General features: G+C 42.7%; 2 protein-coding genes across 2 annotated transcripts in view; one reads left to right on the forward strand and one right to left on the reverse strand.

Moving 5' to 3' along the window:
* Positions 1 to 1,086: 1,086 nt before the first annotated feature.
* LOC142583444 (endonuclease G, mitochondrial-like) lies at positions 1,087 to 17,845 on the forward strand. Its single transcript, XM_075693912.1, has 4 exons — positions 1,087 to 1,713; positions 5,165 to 5,277; positions 11,225 to 11,405; positions 17,707 to 17,845. Exons 1-4 carry the CDS (start codon positions 1,216 to 1,218, stop codon positions 17,794 to 17,796), a joined length of 882 nt encoding a protein of 293 aa, XP_075550027.1. The 5' UTR covers positions 1,087 to 1,215; the 3' UTR covers positions 17,797 to 17,845.
* Positions 15,379 to 19,333, reverse strand: part of LOC142583438 (28S rRNA (uridine-N(3))-methyltransferase) — a 45,906-nt gene continuing 41,951 nt past the window's right edge. The window contains exons 8-9 of the mRNA XM_075693907.1: positions 17,808 to 17,929; positions 15,379 to 15,572 (exon numbers count right to left, since the gene is read on the reverse strand). Coding sequence (XP_075550022.1) covers positions 17,846 to 17,929 — 84 coding nt within the window. The 3' untranslated portion in view covers positions 15,379 to 15,572; positions 17,808 to 17,845. The remainder of the gene's footprint in view (positions 15,573 to 17,807; positions 17,930 to 19,333) is intronic.

Here is a 19,333-nt window from a genome sequence, read left to right on the forward strand (position 1 = left end):
AGCCGTGGGAAGGTGGTCACGTATTCGTCGACGTGCCGGGGCCTACGTGAAATAACCGGCGCGTCGGCAACTGAAGAGCACCCTATCCGCCACACAAGAACAGGGGGGGGGGGGGACCCTTTCCTCCTCTTTCTGCATGGCGGCGACGGTGTTCTATGCAGTCACGTTATCTTGACTCTCTAGCGGCGTCAGCGGCATCCAGCCGGTCGCTGCTAGCGCTGGGGGGATGAAAGGGGGGCGGAGCTGGTTACGAGGCCGACGACAACGCCGACGACGACGCGAAACCCAGGAACGGACGCCAAAGAGCTGCGCTCTAAAACGCAGAACACATTAAGAGGAAGCTTTAGCTCGGGTGCTCCTATCTAAATACATGTAAAAGGAGAATTCGTTTTTCTCGGCAACCACAGCACCAAATTTGACGAGGTTTGTTGCCTTTAAAAGAAAAACTTAAAATCTAGTGACTGTTGGTTTCCAATTTTTGAGTTAGGTCTTTAATTTTTTATTAAAAACTGGCAAAAATCGCAAATTTTCAAAAAAAGGAACTATGATAAAGTTTACAACTCTGTAACTCAGAAACGAAAAACGATAATACAATTCTGTGAATTGCATATAATAGTAAATCTAAAGCGGACAAAATTGATATGCTATAAATGAATCTCAAAAAATTTAGTAATATGTAAATACAGCTTTTGCATAACATTTGTAAACAGCGTAACAAATTCACGTAAGATATAAAATGACAAATCAAATTTGTCCGCTTTCAACGGTCTAATGGATGCCGTTTACAGAACTGCGATATCTGTTTTTGATGCAGAGTTATGAATTTGTAAACTTCGTTCTTCTATTTTTTTCGAACATCAGAATTTTTGAAAATTATTTTAACAAAATCCAGGACCTAAATCAAAATTTTGCTTCCAAGACTCACTAGAATTTGACTTTCTCGCACAAGTGCAACAAATTTTATGAAAATCGGTCCAGGGGTTATCTCATAAAAACGTTTTTGCGTTTTACATGTATTTGAATAGGCCGCGTCAGAGTTGGGCCCGAGCTAAAGCTTCCTCTTAAGACAGCCGACTACCAATGCTCCTTTGGCAACATTGAGGACGCCAAACTGTTGCTGCTGCTCGCTCGCTTTGTCGTCTGCGTTTGTTTATGCTGCTGTTACTACGGACACTCAGTGAATAAGCGCTACACCGAACTTATTTTCCGCTGACTATGACTTCACTAAGTCATCGAGGGGTTCAACTCCTCGCCGCGGCGGTTGCGGGTTGGGGCAGCTGCCGCGCGTACGACCACTTTTCGGCCAAAGGTCAGGTGCACGCTGCCACGCTTTTGCCGAGGCCCCCTACCACCGTACCTATCGAACCCGTTGAAAACGCAAGCCGCCAAACGCAGATCATGCGTTTCGGCTTTCCTGGCACCGATTCTATTCGCTTTCTAGACGACTATGTCCTCTCTTACGACCGCAGGAACAGAACTGCGCACTGGGTCTTTGAACACCTAACGAAGGAGAAACTGTCGAAGAACGACAAAGTAGACAGGTCCAAGTGCGAATTTCACGAAGACCTCCAAATACACCCGTACTTTCGGTCCCTGAATTCCGACTACCACAAGAGTGGCTTTGACCGCGGCCACTTGGCGGCCGCCGGCAACCACCGGCAGTGTCAGAGCGACGTGGATCAAACCTTTCTGCTCAGTAATATGGCACCCCAGGTTAGTTGGACTTCTCGGCGACTTGTTAAAAATAATCAATCTTTAAATAATCAAAATTTTTAATATAGTTAAAGTATGTGAAATGGTACCGTATGCATAAGTGCATCCACTGAAAACAAACAAGCTTCTTTTAACATTACAAAGAAATGTAGCGCAAATTTGTGTGGGCATAATCTTTGTGGTGTTGACACACATGCTCGAACTCTATCATCGTTTAAACCCGCCGTGGTGGCGTAGTGGCTTTCATGTCGCGCTGCTAAGCCCGAGGTTGAGGAATCGAATCCCGGCCACGGCGGCCGCACCTGGATGGGGGCGAAATGCAAGAACACCCATGCACTGGGTGCACGTGAAAGAACCCCAGGTCAAACTCGGAGTGCATCACTATGGCGTGCCTCGTAATCATATCGTGGTTTTGGCACGTAAAACCCCAGAACTTGTAATACTTGCGAATTTCCCCCTTTCAGTCTCTGCCGTCAACGATTCATCTTTTACGTTATTCGGTGTCTGAAAGATTACAGAGTTATCAATTAGCCTTTGTACGCCCACACCAGCTGGGACGTGCAGAAAGGTGTGAATATTTACACCAGTATCTTTTTGTAAATATGGAAACTGTTTAACCAAGGCAGCAGCCTTGCTGTTTTCGATGTATTGACGATGTTATGGAATTCTGTAGTGTGTGTCACTTGCATATGGTTTATTAAGGATATGAACAGAGCAAGCCTCAAGAGAGAAAAGAAAGCCTCGCAGTATTCGTCTCATAGGTGCACATATTTACAAAAAAAAAAAATTGACAATTTATACATGGCACATGAAACTGAATGAAGGGTATGCGCTTTTCCTTTGTTTCATGCAAGTGCTATTCTCCACAGTGTGCTGTCAAAGGCAGTGAAACTTGTACATATTTTATTGGCCACTGCTCTGAAGTTCACTCACATGAGCACAAAGATATGCATGAAGACATGCGGAAAATGCCAAGCATTTCTGCGAAGACTGCCAAAATTTCTTAAATATCACCGGTGGCAGATAGCACAATTCTTGTCCTTGAGCTATATTACTCTAAAAGGCAGACAATAATTGCACGAGAAATCAAAATGCATAATTCACTCATTGACGACATTTCATTAAGTTTTTATATAATTACTCTGTGGGAAATATTGCAAATTTACAAATTGTAGCCAGTGAGTTTGCAAGACATAACCACTTGGAATCAAATCTGAGGACGCCAATTTCAAGATATCAAGGCGATAGTGTTAATGAGCCCATGTTGCAGAAAATCTGGCATCAGCATCTGGTGTCGTTAGGCAAAAAGATTTTCGAATCACCTATACCTAGGCCCTCCATGTGATGCAAGAAATTTACTGAACTAATTTAACTTCTCGAGCTAAAATACATGGGAAAATAATTAACTACGACTTACACACAACCTACTGAAATGATAGCTCTCTGATTGTAATTTGACTATACGAGAAAACATACATCTATACTCGAAAACTCAAAGAAACCCCTTCACACACACAAACCGGCTGTGGCGTTCACAGACCGACTGTGGCATCCGCCAGGTGCGCGCACCGGCGCTATGGCCGTCTTGGGGGCCACGAAGCGGCACGCCCGGTTCCTTGCAATACCTCCAGCTCCAGCTCGCTTTCGCCACATCGCAGCCCACGCAAGAAGCCGTGTTTCGACCACAATGCTCGCCTTTGTGCATAGCGTTCGCGGCCAGTGTTTCCTGGTAAACATTACGGTTACATATGCTCCAGTTGCCGGGAAGCGCGAGAAGCAGTCGGGGATCTCTTTAAATGCTATCGCGTTCCACTCTCAAAGACAAAGCTTAAGCGTCCTCCAAATTTTTATTTCCAAGATGTGCGACAAAATACATTGGTGTTCGTTATTTTTGTGCTTCAATGCATAAAATACTGTTTTGATAAAAATGTAAGTGGAACAGCTATGCATTTTGACACCAAATTTGATGCAGCATACCTTATACTGAGTATCGTCCTCAGGATTCAAGTGGCTACAACTATATACACTTCAATATGTGCTGCAAATTTGTTATAATGTAATTTGTGAGTTTTTGTAAATTGGTCAATTATACCTTTCAATTCTTCTTGCAAGTAACGTTCACCTCTTCAAGTAATCCAACGAAGAACCCACGTCCTGCACGACGAGAGACCAAGGAAGAAGCAGCAGCCACTAAGCCGGCAGGCGCGCAGCAGCTAATCCCAGTGGGAGTGAGAGATACGGACTGCGTGCGAGCTTCCGAAAGTGAGAGCGAGGGTGACGTGGCGTCGGGACATGCCCTCTCCCCTTACGCAACACCTGGCATGCTAAGATGGCAGCAAATGTTCCAATTCACCCGCTATGCTCCATCAAAGTGCGCTCATGGCGTGGCATTGCAGCTAATGGGAATTCAGGTGCCATTTCGCTGCTAGATTCCACCAGCATTTTCTCAATGGGCCATTTGGTGCTTTCGCATCAAAATTTTTGGCAGTCTTCACAAACACCTGGTATTTGGCAAGTCAAAATAAGTTATGCTGTGTCTTTGCAGTTACCAACTACTCATCACTGTGCATGGCAATTTAAAGTAATCGTACATAATCCTTTTAATTTTTTTACTATATTTATATAAATTTATGTTGGCAGTATACAAAAGCTTGGGACGATTATTTTGTTGCCAGACCTTAAGTTGCCGGGGAGATTAAAAAAGCATTTCACATAAACTCACTGAACACTGCAGCAAGTTGCTTGTCAATTGAGCATAAGTGCCAGAACTGTATAGAAATATGTTTCATTCTCTGGCCTGCAAATGAGACCTGTTAACTATAAAGTCTGAGTTCAGTGCTTCCTCTAAAGAAGCCACAATGTTCTAGTTTTGCTCTGCTGTATTTTTGCTGATATTGATTTGTCCATTATCAGTTCAATTTCATTTACATCCTGGGCCTTCGTCACTTTGTCTCGGTTTTTTTTTCTATCTCATGCTTACTGTGTGAAGCAAATTGCTTATGAAAGCTATATTATGCATTTTGAAAACTATGGCTGCACTATATGCTCTTTGTTTCTTCCTTCACCCATAAGAGCTTGTTAATCTGAATATTGTAAGTTTTCACGTGTTGGCCCAAGCCCGCTGGCATTAGCAGGTAGTTTTTTGCATATTTAGTGTCACCTGCAGTGATGCTTAACTCTCCACCAACTCCAGTGTTGCATCTGGAACTCCAGTGTTGCACCCACTTGCCGCTCAAGGCAGTATGCAAGCTTGTCTAGAAGGTGCACGACTAATAAGCAGCATTCTACACATGCAGCTGAAGCTTATAGTGGTCCAACGGCGGCACAAAAGGCTGCATCATATCAAGTTGGTTCATGTACAGTATCTCTCTAAGCCACTGCTGTGTGGACTCTGCAGGCGTTGCAAAACGAGAACTTAAAACCAACTTTTAACGGACATTTTTTGCATTAGGTTGGCAAAGGATTCAACAGAGACTCCTGGAACAGACTAGAGAAACATGTCCGAGGCCTGACAAAGCGCTACAAGAATGTTTATGTGTGCACTGGCCCTCTCTACTTGCCAAGGTACTGCTGCATATCTTTTCTGTGATGGCATCCCATTTGCCAAACACATTTTTTTCTTGATTCCAGAGCATGTGTAATTATGACAGGCTTCTTTATTTCATTGCTACGACAATAACTACCGCATTCCAAATCTCGCATTCATATCCATCCTTCAGCTAGTACTTTTGCCTCAGTTAGTGCCTTCTAGTGCCTTCACCTGTCATCACTACATATAGTCATCACATGTTGCCATGCTAGTCTGGCACTGTCAGGTCTGTGTACTGATGAATAGCTGCATCAAAGCGATCTACAGGTTTTCCCGCTCAGTTTAATCCAAACCCCATTGAAAATAATCCAGGTGCCAGCCAATTCAATCTGAGTGCCAGCATTTTTAATCCCAGTGCCAATAATTTAATCCAGGCGCCACCACATTTAATCCCAGCGCCATCCGAATTAATCCGCGTGCCAACTCATTTAATCCTTGTGCCAGCCATTTTAATCCAAGTGCCACACATTTTAATCCCAATGCCAGTCAATTTAATCCTGTTGGAAATTGATTGAGAAACGAACAATTCTTGCAGAAGAGCTCGTAACAGGCGTCATGAATGCCGTATATTCATTGATGTGATCACTATATTGGTGTCAGCATGATAGGAGCACAGTTTCCATGCTACCAGTGTTGTCATGGTTTTTCGGAAACACTTCCGTGTGTTATACCGCTCGCTCATTTCCTCATTTTCAAGTCACATTTCCGAGTGACAAGCGACTCACATAAGTGAGGCAGAATCGTGACGGATATTACGCGACTTGGGTTGCGATCATGACATGCGATTTCCTTCCCTATCGTCTTGCATATCGATCGACATTGTTCGCAAGGGTAAAAACTTGCTCACCATTACTCAGGCACTTGGCATAATCACTAAATGATTCAATATAGCTCACTAATCTTGTATTTTGCATGAACTCTTATGCTTCCGTCATGCATACCAAATGAAATGGTTCCGAGAATGTAACAGCTTATCCTTGAGTGACATGATTAGCTCACTTGTGACTCGCTCTACGCCACCGCCGTTGCACCTCTCCTAACCTGCCTACTAACATATCAAAGGAAATCGCTTTCAATGCTCAAAAATATGCTCCCTATCAATGACTCAAGTGACGTGATCACTAGTGACTAGCGTGACGTCACCACGCTTCTCACGCATGCACTATCCTAAACTGCCGGCATGCATACCAAACGAAGTGGCTTATAAAGGGTAATAACCGGCTCACTATCACCCAGCCAATGACGTGATCACTAGTGACTCCCATGACGTCATCATGGTTCTCACCCAACCATGCACTCTCCTAACCTGCCGACATGCATATCAAACAAAATTACTTTTGAAGAGCAACAACTGGCTCATTATCACAACGTCGAATGAGGTGATCACTAGTGACTCACGTGACGTCCCCACGGTTCTCACCCAACCATGCACTCTCCTAACCTACTGACATGCATATCAAACGAAATGGCTTTTAAAGAGCAACAACCTGCTCATTGTCACAAAGTAGAATGAGGTGATCACTAGTGACTCACGTGACGTCACCGTGGCTCTCACCCAACCATGCACTCTCCTAACCTGCCGACATGCATATCAAACGAAATGGCTTTTAAAGAGAAACAACCTGCTCATTATCACAAAATAGAATGAGGTGATCACTAGTGACTCACGTGACGTCACTACATTCACACGTGAGCGTCAACTCCCCTTACCTGCCGGCACGTATATCAAAAGAAATGGTTTTCAAAGGGCAGGTAACTGCTTACCATCGCTCATTAACATGACGTGATCACTAGTGACTTACAATGCGCTGTTCCGAGGAACTCGCTCACGATATCGTGTTAGAGAAGACACGCATTGACACGCGCAAACCGTGTTATGATGGTGACTCGCATGACGTCACCATGAAGACTATTTAGCACGTGCTCTTCATTAAGTGCTGCAATAATATAAAAATATTTTTAAAAGGCGAAATATGCGAATTGAGTTGCACCTTTTTCTTACAAATGAATTGGTCATTATGGAACGGTGGTTCTTATATTGCCAGAAACCTTGTCATGCTACCGACCTCAAAAGAAAATATCCTTGTATAGGCTTAGACTTTGATGGTTGCCTCGCGTTAATGAAATATAAGTGGAAAATTGACGAATAGCTGAATCTCAGATGCGTGGGATTGAGTGCGCATTCTTTTCTCCTAAAGCTCGAGAATGGACTGCAAGAAGTACAACCGAAAAAACAGCGTCGTGATGTATTTTATGAGACATCTAACTCGACACGAGATGTACAAAGATACGGTGAGATCTTTTGAACGAAAATATGTAATTTATTCGATGCGGTATTTAATTTCACAAGATACCAGGGCACTTCCTGAATGGGATTATAGAAACAAACCGAGAACAACTACATGTCCTCCTCTCTAAGCGCAGCCTGAACAAAAGAAAAGTTGTGCCTATCAAATGCAGCGCAATCCACGCGTTGAACAAGTGCCATAGCGTGTTGTGCAGCATTTACAAGCAACGAGCGCCTGTGCTCCTTTTGTGTGACTCCTTGTGGAGTCACCAGCACTGCGTCGCGCCGCTCACTGAGGTACTGTTTAACTTGACATTTAAATGCAAACTTCCTCAACTGGATTAAAAAAAGGGCTGTATGGCGGCAGGCGCTTGATGGAATGATTCAAGCTGGCCAGATTTGCCTGTTCTGCGCGATTGTGAGCGGGAGCGTTGTCGAAAATGAAGACGGCCTCTGTATCTGGCTCCTCAGAGTCAACCTGGACGGAAACGTCGGCGAGAAAGTCATTGAATACGATCCAATGGACTCTTTCGACAATTCGCCAGTGCAGCACACCATTTGCCGACATGCAGGCGATGATGTTGATGTTCGCACCTTTCGTCGAAGTCGTCGTCTGGAGCGCTGCCGTGCCCTTTTTTACACGGCCGAATTTTCTTGAGCACCATATATTGTAATTCGTTTCGTCGACGTAAAAGCGGCAAACCCGGGGCCCATTGGTTTGTAACCATTGCGCATACTCTTTTCGCTTTTCCTTCACGTCGCAGCGGTTGCGGTCCACCGGCCTCTGGGTCGCTAATTTGATGGAGTAGGTGTGTGCGTCGAGGAGGCGGTCAACAGAACTGGTGCTGATTGTGAGGCCAGCTATTTCTTGTTCAACGGTTCGCTTTATCTGTTTCAGCGTGAACGCTGAGTTCTCGTCGACAGTTGTTGTTACGACGGCGACAACGTCAGCACCAAACTTTCTGATGGAGCCCCCCGTTTTCAGAGACACTTCACGGTCTGTCGCTGCAATCGACCTTACAGTTTTTAGATTTATGCCCAGCGTCTCGGCGAGTTGTCTCAAATCTCTGCCGTGCCTTGAGGCATCGACGATTCTTGATCGGTCGACGTCAGACACCTTGTTGTTTTTCCTTCGTGGCTTACTTTGATCCTTGAACGGAGGACCCCGCTTTCGCACAATGCTCGTCTGTTCGTCTTCAGGAGTCCCACCTTCCATGGCGGTCAGCTCAGGTAAAAATCAAGCACAGCTGTAGCACCGGGAGCACCTAACAAAAGGTCAGACCGCCACTATTACAGAAGCGCCGTGAACGCCGTCTGCTGAGTCCGCTAGGTTATGACACGATATTATCTGCTTTTCAAGCGAAAAGTCGAACGCGCTCGCAGACAACAGGGAAATCGTGGAAGTACTAAGAAGAGTTTGTGCTCTTTAGAATTACATTACTGGAAGTATTTCTGAATGACATAGAGCAGTAGAACAAAAAAATCTAAAGCAGACAAGTTATCGTCTGCATCACCACAGGCGAAATTGCACACGCCGTTCTCCTGCGATGGTGGTGAAACAAAAACAGAGAACTCAGCAGACGGCGTTTTCATTTCATTTGGTATGCATGACGGAAGCATAAGAGTGCATGCAAAATACAAGATTAGTGAGCTATATTGAATCGCTTAGTGATTATGCCAAGTGCCTGAGTAATGGTGAGCAAGTTTTTACCCTTGCGAACAATGTCAATCGATATGCAAGACGATAGGGAAGGAAATCGCATGTCATGATCGCAACCCAAGTCGCGTAATATCCGTCACGATTCTGCCTCACTTATGCGAGTCTCTTGTCACTCGGAAATGCGACTTGAAAAGGAGGAAATGAGCAAGCGGTATAACACACGGAAGTATTTCTGAAGAAACCATGACAACACTGGTAGCATGGAAACTGTGCTCCTATCGTGCTGACACCAATATAGTGATCACATCAATGAATATACGGCATTCATGACGCCTGTTACGAGCTCTTCTGCAAGAATTATTTGTTTCTCAATCAATTTCCAACAGGATTAAATTGACTGGCATTGGGATTAAAATGTGTGGCACTTGGATTAAAATGGCTGGCGCAAGGATTAAATGAGTTGGCACGCGGATTAATTTGGATGGCGCTGGGATTAAATGTGGTGGCGCCTGGATTAAATTATTGGCACTGGGATTAAAGATGCTGGCGCTCAGATTAAATTGGCTGGCACCTGGATTATTTTCAATAGCGTTTGGATTAAACTGAGCGGGAAAACCTGTAGTTCCCTACCCAATATCAATTTTATGACAAATTTGCAGCCAATGTCAGCTGTGCCTATTTTTGGATGCTGTTCAGTGGTGCCCTGATGTAGCCTACTTTCTCATTCCTAAACAATTATTAAACAAGTGCTGCCATTTGAGACTGCATGAGTCACATGGCATATAAGTGGTTAGTATCTGTGGTCGATGAGCAAAACGTGAACAAGGTGAATGCAGGAGCCAACGTTTCGACTAGTGGACTTTTCTTCAAGGCGACGTATGCTTTCCTCGCCACAGTATATATAGGTGGTATTCTTCTAAAGGGGAGAGGGTGTGAGGCGGGCGGATGCGGAAACGAGGGAACATGTGTTAGCATGTCGAATTGAGAGTAAAGGAACTCTGTGTATAAGGTCAAAGTCAGGGCACACCCCCCACCCCGGTCTGTCAACGCACGCGCGTTAGCCGGCGTGTCAAGGGCGTCTGACAGGCCGGCTGGAAAAAAAAAAAGAAAGAAAGAAAGAAAAGAAAAGAAAAGGAAAAAAATGGGGGGGGAGGGATCCGCCAAGAAATCAAACTAAGTGTTGTTGCCTATAGCTTGAAGTTTAGCATTTCTTGGCAGATCCCCCCCCCTTTTTTTTTCCTTTTCTTTTCTTTCTTTTTTTTTTCTCTAGTATCTGTGGTAGGGTGATAATGGTTTGCAGTATCAACACTTTTGTTCATAAAAGCTGACTTTAGAAAGTGATTCAAACTGCAATGGGCAGAATTTTGAGTGCATTGACGTGAGGAGAATCAGCATCATTTTTGGATTTCTCAAGACATCACTGAATTTTTAATTTACTCTAAACTGAGCACGCTATTGTGCAGCTTGTTAACTGTCTTTAGATTCTAGCAACTTTCTGGACTCCAGCTGCTTGCATGGAATGATAAATTTATTCTCTAAAACTGCTTGCAGTGGGACAAAGCAGCATTTTATGTTTAATAACAAAAACCTGTGAAAGTTGAAACATGTGGTAGTAATGTGCAATATATTGATTATTTAGAAAACACCTTAAGGAGTGGCAAAACTAGAACGATGAACGCCATTTAGCATTACCACCTCATTCTGCATTGACTTAAAGAGATAGTGTCTTTGTGAAGCTTGCAGAAATGCTCAGTGCTACGAGATTTTTTTCATAGACCCTGGCTGATATGTAAATTCCATTTACACTCTCAAAGTGTGGCTGTATAGTCATATTATCATGTAATGTGCATCCTGCCAGTTGAATAACATGCTTTTTCAAATCTTGTAGCGTAAGCAAACATCTTTGTCTATTTTTACATCTGCGAAATCTTAATGCAACCGTTCAATAAGCCACAACTATTTGCACTTTTTACAGGACTGAGAATGATGGAAAGAAGTATGTCAAGTATCAAGTCATTGGTGCCAACCACGTAGCTGTGCCAACACATTTCTTCAAAGTTGTTGTAGCAGAAACAGAAAATGCAGAATTTGACTTGGAAGCATACGTCATGCCCAATTCTGTTATACCCGATGACACGCAACTTCGGTCGTTTTTGGTAAGCTCTAGGCTCCTTATTTCTTACATGTCAAACATGTGCTATCGATATGTGTGCCTCCAACGTAGCATTTACTGCCAGAATCCGCTAGAAGGTACTGTTTATGTGTGCCCTAGGTCATAAACATCAGGACAGTCCTAAATATATTTTTTTATTTTTAACAAACTAATCCAGTTCAGATTTTGCATGGTATGTGATGTGGTCGACAATATACTATTTTTTACTTTTCAATGTTCTAGCCCAGACAATACCATGTCACCATGCCTGTATCTCCCAAGGATCTTCTGCAATGCTTAGATCACGAACACAAGGCTTATATCACAAACATCGCATCCCGGCCCGTCCTAACCCACATTCAGCAGCATCAGAAACTCTTGCAAATCTTCAGACATGCAACTTCACTTTTTACTTTATTTTACAAAATATTAAAAATTCAGCTGTAGCAGATGGTGAAATCCCAGCTCATGAAGTGGACTACTTGAAGAGACTGACATTACTTGCATGACATATTGCAATAGTCAGTTAGCCAGTTAACAAACTCCACTAATTATGTTATCAATAATTTGTGTTAGGGCACATGTTGCAGTTGTGGAAATGAGGTCAGTCAGAAGCAGTTGTACAAACTTAGAAGCAATCTTCAGAATAGCAACAGGTTCAAGATAACCATTTTTAAAATGCATGCAACGAAATATGTTGGTGTTTTACTTAATTTTTTCCTGAGTAATTTTTTCCTGCAGTGTGCAAACTTTTTTCAACTTGGTGCTGTTCTCAGGATTTTCACTAAATGAACATAACTTCATTATGCCCGACTTTGTTCTGCAATGTCAACACAGATCCCTAATGAATGATTAGAAGTTAACGTAGTTAATCAGCCAGCCAAACACCTTTTTTATTTAATTTTCAAGAACATCTGTTAAGAAAAAATTAAATGTTGTATGCCTTGTCAGAGTTGAATTAAACATACATGAAGAATTTAAAGCATTTCACATGAACACTACATATAGCAGGCATATTGCAGACATGCCTGGTCAAGGCAAAGCCTTGACAGCAATAAAAATGTTTAGCACTGTGCACTTTTTTTTTTCACAATTCTGACTACCAATTTATAAGATACTTATTCAGCTGGTTTCCTTTAAGTAGTGGTTCATGGGCCCATGTTTCGTTTATGTCTCTTTATGTAGTGTTTTTTCTTTTCTTTTTTACCGCTTTAAAAAAAGCTGTGGATTTATTACGACTGCCCTATTTTGCCTGTCATAACAGTACTGCTATCAGATCTGCAATGGTGATGTGGTGCCTGTGGCTGCCGTTGCATTTGTGTGAGTGACTCAGAAATTTGCCAAAAGTTCCTGCAAATGCATCACACCAAGTGAGGTACAGATGTGGTAGTTTGGGCTCGTTTCGATGGTGAAAATATGTTGCATAGACTATACAGATCAACTGCGCACTACTGGCACAGTGCATGTGTCGAGACGTTTCGCTTTTGTTGCACACGGTGTACTATATTTTCATTTATTTCCTGCATGCCCTCAATATGGCCCACAAAATTATGGTGTTGAGTGGCAGTTTGGCTATAAGCCCATACACAGACATGCCGGAATCACGCTAAGCAGTCTACACCTGCCTGACTCATGAACGGTATAGTGCATAAACACAAACTTTGCATCAGATTAAAGCTGCGACCTGTGCTGTGATAACACGCTGCATAGAATGGGAATAAGCATTTGTGCACATTACATTTACCACCACTTCCATGTGATGTGGGACGGCCATATGCCGTGCACGATCAACCTACAATTGGACCTCGTTATAACGAAGTCTCATCTGACACAAAAATAGCTTCGTTATATCTGAGATTCGTTAGATACATATATGTTACACTGTAATAGCAATGAGACAATGTTTATTTACTTTGTTATATCCGTGTTCGTTATATCAAGGTTCAACTGTAGCTCCATGATTGTACTTTCCAATCACTCATATACAAAGCTGGTGCACCAGCTCAGAAGAGGTCATTTGCAGAGAGTAGTAATTGAGCGTCTGCATTAAGACACTTTTTTTAAGTTTGAAGGGGTCCTGAACCACCCCTCGGGATTGGTGATAAAACGCAGTCGGCGGATAGCATACGCAGCTGTGAACATTTCAGCCAAATTTTGCGGCCGTGCGTGGCACATGGAGATCACACGCAGAATGCGAAGTCAAATTCTTTTCAAATGAGGCCTCCTTCTCACCCGCTTCAAAGCTGTTGGCTGCTTGCATATGTTGTCATGTGCAAAAGTCCCATAGACGACTGCTATTGGCTGTTGGCTGACATCAATCAAGACAGGTGTTTGGATCAGTTCGCTTCTTCCTATTGTTACTATGTATATTTATTGACGCAGTACACTTAATGAATGGCCTGTGTGAATGCCTTTGATTTGGTAAGGCCCTCCGCACACATGCACAAACTCATCACGTCCCTGTGCCCCCTTTCCTCAAGCTGATCTTTCCCGTCCCCCAGTGTAAGGTAGCCAACAAGACGCATTTCTGGTTCTGCCTTCTTTCTTTCTTTCCTCCTCCTATTGCCGCAGTTTAATAAATGGGCGGAAGTAAGCGAAAATCTGCTTTCGAATTTGAATAAGAATTGCCTGCTTCTGGAAGAAGCTAGCTATCGTCTGCACACGCAGGAAATAGTTTGGCAACCCTGCTGTGTGGTTGAGCCACAAGTGCTGGCACTGCGTAGATGAAAGGCAAGCAAACCATTGTTTTTTTTTTTTTCTTTATGGTTTTGTTCTGGAGTGAAAAAAATCGTATGTGCAGAATAAAAAAATTTACGGTTTTCAATTAAGTTCCACTTCAATAACCTGATTCCCATTATTCACATGTGCACTTATAACAAAAGCCTGTTATCATTTTCCTCACACTCAGTCAATACAAAAAATAAAATTAGATTATGGGTAGTGGCCTGGCCAAGTTGGTACTGCATGATTTCATGCACTACCTACACCAGGGTTCATGTCCCAAAGCAACCCATGGGCTGAGAGACATATTAGTGGGTGACTGAGGGTCAATTTTGACCACCTGGAGTTCTTTAACATGCATTGAAAGCTTGAAACAGAAGTGTTCTTGCATTGCACCTCTATCAGAATGTGGCCATGGCAGCTGGGAATCAAACCTGCGACTTTTTGATCAGCAGCAGGATACCATAACCACCGAGCCACTGCAGCACGTCTCGTTATATTTGTGAATAAATTCATTGCCTTGCCCAAAGCATTGGTTCAGCCAATTCAGTGCCTTCATTTTCTCAGTTGACATAGTTGATGGTGTATAGATTCGAAGCTAAACATTCTAACAGAATTACCAGTCTGGTTAGGCAATTACGAATTTAGGAGCGACTACAACCAAAAAAGTGTATTTATGCATCTGTTTTCTTACTTATTTATTGCTTACATTTCCTGGGTCCGTATCTTCCAACAAGCCCAGGTGAACTGAGCTTGTCCTCTGCTTACGACAGCTTAGAGAACTGCTGAATGCACTTAGTTGGCTATGCTATATTGCTTTCAAAGAAAATCAATGTTTCAGCAGTGTAGTGTTACCCACTGACAGCCACTCTGTAACTACAGCTAGTAAAAAAAAAAAAAACTGTATAGCTTACCGCAGCAGCTTCACAATAAAACCCAGCTTTTTTTGCAGATGCAAAGAATGTCTGCATAAAGCTTCTTACAGGAACCACATGTCCCAACTGGTAGAAAACAAAACACTTGCATCTTATTGTTTTCTGGCATCCATCTGCACCAACCTTTACTATTTCTCTTCACTGCACATCATGAGTGCAAAAGTAATGCAGTAAAACTGTGATATAACAAAGTTAAATGGAAGCCAAAAATACTTTGTTATATATGTCTGCACCTCACAGCCAACATTGCTCACCGGGGAGCAGGCATAGTTACCGCCAGGTAAGCTGACACCAATGCATCAGCCTGCTGCTGACTGCGACAAAAGTAAATAAAATGTCAATTTATTCTCCAAGTATAAAACAATCAGATTATCACTGTTTCGTGAACGTGCCGGCAGGGCACTGCAGCCTTCAGATTTCATACGATGGGCAAGAGCAGACACTCCTAAATTACAGAAGAATCAATTTCTTTATGCAGTGTACAAAATGAGTTGTTTGCAGAACTCTAGCAGCACCTGCAAGAAATGCAATAAACCAAGCAATTGTTAAGAACTTAAGAGCAGCAGTCTATCGCAGGTTGTAGTTACATTGCACAGCATGTACTGTTAAGCCACCCACACTGCTGCTTATGTTTTACTTCAGCATTAACTAGTACACGACAGCTAACTAATGTGCAATGTGTTATGCACACAGAATGTGGGAGTCAGCAATACTAGAGTGCCAAAGTAAAGCAGCTGCTGCATGGCCTCTGGGATGTTCGATGCATGATTCCTAAAGTCTGTGTGATCCGCCGAATATTAGAGGCCATGGATGGCGAATTGGCCCTGAAGCCTGTTTGGCGCATTGCCAGGTGGCTGAAAGCCCGCAGGAGTTTTGAATGCTGCATCTGATAAGTTACTCTAGTAGACTTCTGTTAATTCGATCCCGACTGAAGGTCTCTGCCAGCATTCATGCATTTCTACGGGCCCAAACGTTAGTTATTTCAATCCTAAAATTGGCCTTTGCCAGATAAGTTGAACTTGACCAGTTAGCACGCATGCACCCGGCCTCTATGGTGACCCCATTAGTGGCAGCGTCCATCTCAGCAAAGCTTAGGGGACAGTGGATGTGTTGAACACATGTCATTTCCTATCGGAACCCTAGGCCTGCCCTACACTCTTAGGCAAAATTACACCCTTTCGGGTCGTATCTTGCCACACAACAATAATCGTCATCTGTCTTGTCCGCATTTCCTTTCTTTAACGCTGTGAGCCCGGTGCTTCCAAGTCACGAATGGATGCGCGTTAACAGCATGACAGAGCATTCACAACAGGAAAGTAGCGAGCACAGCGTTTTCAAGAAAAGAAACTCGAGCAAGACAGATGACGATTATTGTTGTGTGGCAAATATACACCCCAAAGGGTGTATATTTATTTAAGAGTGTAGGAAGATTTTTAAGCAATAAACGTAATTCGCAATGTTTAGTTACAGTGTTTAACTAATTTTAACACGTGCCCTTTCTTTTTTTCAAGAAAATTGCACTAGAAATTGCCTGCAAGGTGCAATCAGATGCGAAACCAAAACCGCCTTTGCAGGGTTCGTATGCATTGCTGCAAACACAAGTGCACTGCGGTGAGGCTTATTTTAGGAAACTGGCTGCCATTGCTCAACACATTAGAACCTTCCTCATTTTTCTTGCTAAAAAATCAGGCACACGTTAGATTTATACTTTTGTTTGGGAACATTGATGTCATTTCTACATAGTTTTCTACTACGGACACATAGAAAGTGGGCGTGCGTTTAATTCAGGGGAATGTTAGACTCAGGCAAATGCTGCCAAACGAATAGGTGGTGTGTTTTGGCATATTTTTCTGCATCTAATTTGACCCGCCGGATAACTCGATCAATTTCGTTGGTCCTGGCACGGTCTAATTAACGGAAGTCGACTGTATCAGCATAAAGTACCACCAGATTTTGTCCCAATTGCACTGAAAGCTTTGTGTTCTTTGTGTGTGACAGGCATCACACAATTTTTCATTAAATTAAGCACAGAATCTACATTTTATTACACAAAAAAAGAAAAGCGGCAGATTTCGGCTGTTCCTGCAGCTCTGAATTCATTTAGACAATGTAATACGAGTCAAATCTGGAACAACAACTTTGCGATGCACATATTGTCCTTGTCGACTACAGTCTTGCCTGTTGTGGCCTTTGAAATGTATATATGCACAAATGCTACCACTGTCATAGTCTGTGTTGCAGAAAATCCTGCCAATGAGTTTGAATCCCAGTGGCACGTGAAGATAACCTGACAATGATGGCTGGCGTTGTCAGTGTAACAGAAAGGACAAATGGACACAGCAAATTCAGTTTCAAGCTTTTGCTGCTATTTTGCCATAAGTAAAGGCCTATCAGCTGTAGTTGACAACTGGCCTGCACTTTTTTTGATGGGGTGTTTAATTATCTAGCAGCCAAGCAAGCATGAGTGTGGATGATTTTACTAACACTGCATCAAGATGCTGCCTGTAAGCATCTAACAAACAAATTATATGCTGTGTATTTACAACCCCCCCTTTTTTTTGTCTTATCAACACATGGATAGAAACTGATCTTACTCACGGTCCTTCACTACATAAGCAAGCATTCTGATATTTTAATCCAATTTTTCAGGTTCCTGTAGACACCATTGAGAGGGCAGCAGGGCTGCTGCTTTTTGACAAGATTGACAGAAACAAGTTTCGTCGCATCAACAGGAAATAATTTGCACGTGCCTAGATCGTGGAAAGTGCACCACCAAACGACTGCTGCCTCAGGAGGAATCCACAGCGCTGTCACAACTTTGTGCAGCCACAATCTTGGGTCGTAAAGCAGAGAGTGAGATGAGGATGGCCTCCTGCCACAAGAAACACAAGCATTATTAATTGTACTTGTATCACCACACTGCAACAAGTTCCAAATCACTGACACAGTCAAACCTTGATTTAACAAACTATTCTTATTTCCCAATCTTAGTTTTCGGCCATTTTAAGCATGTACTTGGAGCCTTATAGTGAAAAATTATAAAAATGTTGGCCGAGCCAAAAGTTTTTTGCAAGCATCCTTGGTGTGAATAGTAAAAACACTGTTGAAGTGCACACAGGGATGCAACATGCAGGAAACACTGCTGTGCTATTTGTCACGTTGGTAAACAACTTGCGGAGTCTGTGGCTTGGAACACTTGAAGAAACACCAGCGCTGACTACTCCTTCAGTAAAAAGAAAGGTCTAGGATATACATGCCCATCTGCCCTCTCCCCCTATACTGTTGCCATGGCTGCGCATGGCCGTCCATACGCAAGTCGCGCACCGTATCTTGGAGGTAATCTGCAGCAAGTGAAAACAACGAACCAAGATTATAGTTGTCTTGATGCTCATTTGTTCCCGCACGTCAAGTGCTGGCGGTCACTTAACCTCAAATTTCCAAGACACTGTGCAAAGAATTCACTCGCATTGTGATAGCGAGTTTTTATGGTCATCGAGTGACATCTGATCACGTTTGCCAGAATGCGCGTGACGCCGATAAAACTATGAACCTCACCTCGCGTAATTGTCTCTTTGCTATCGCCACCAATGCTCTGCCTTTCTGGCAAAACTGACATTTCTTAAAATTTCATTTCCCAATCTTAATTTTACAGGGAACATTCTACTTTTTATTTATTTATTTTTCTTTTCTTGCAATTTAACGAAGTAATCTAGTGATTCGGATTTAACTTTTGTTAAAGCATCAGCACCGCACACGCTAGCACTCATAACCACGCTATTATGGCCCAAGCATGTTATGATTTTTTTTTCATAAGTTCTTACAAGATACTATTCACCAGGAATGTCCTGGGAATTTGTGAAATTATTTTTTTAATACTGCTGAAACTTGAAAACCTCAAATTAACGAAGTCTTTCAATGCAAGTACACCTTTGTTATATTGAGGTTTGACTGTGGTTGCATACTTAAGCAGAGGCATACAGCTCAAAATGTACTTATTTAATAAATGTATCTTGTGCCAAATGCTTTTATGCCTAATGAGTACAACTACACTGGCAAACATGTACGCCCATTACGGTAGGGTTACCAAGTATTTCATGTCAGAATTCACTGCCACAAGTGCAAATAAAATGCCAACAGCAAAGTTCAAACATGAACATAATGCACGAGTTTCATATGATGGTGCAATTAATTTTTGTCTATAAGATCACTATTCTAAATAAGCACACCAACATGTCCCCAACATCAAGCACAATATTCTGATATGTTCCTTGGATTT

This window comes from Dermacentor variabilis, chromosome 1 (assembly GCF_050947875.1).
Source record: "Dermacentor variabilis isolate Ectoservices chromosome 1, ASM5094787v1, whole genome shotgun sequence".
NCBI lineage: Eukaryota > Metazoa > Arthropoda > Arachnida > Ixodida > Ixodidae > Dermacentor > Dermacentor variabilis.

What these genes read in the sequence shown, in the direction of transcription:
- LOC142583444 (XM_075693912.1), top strand. Translation starts at nt 1,216, where the DNA reads ATGACTTCACTAAGTCATCGAGGGGTTCAACTCCTCGCCGCGGCGGTT. An exon ending in TCAGTAATATGGCACCCCAG is followed by an intron (nt 1,714 to 5,164) that starts GTTAGTTGGACT and finishes TTTTTGCATTAG; the next exon opens with GTTGGCAAAGGATTCAACAG. An exon ending in GGCCCTCTCTACTTGCCAAG is followed by an intron (nt 5,278 to 11,224) that starts GTACTGCTGCAT and finishes CACTTTTTACAG; the next exon opens with GACTGAGAATGATGGAAAGA.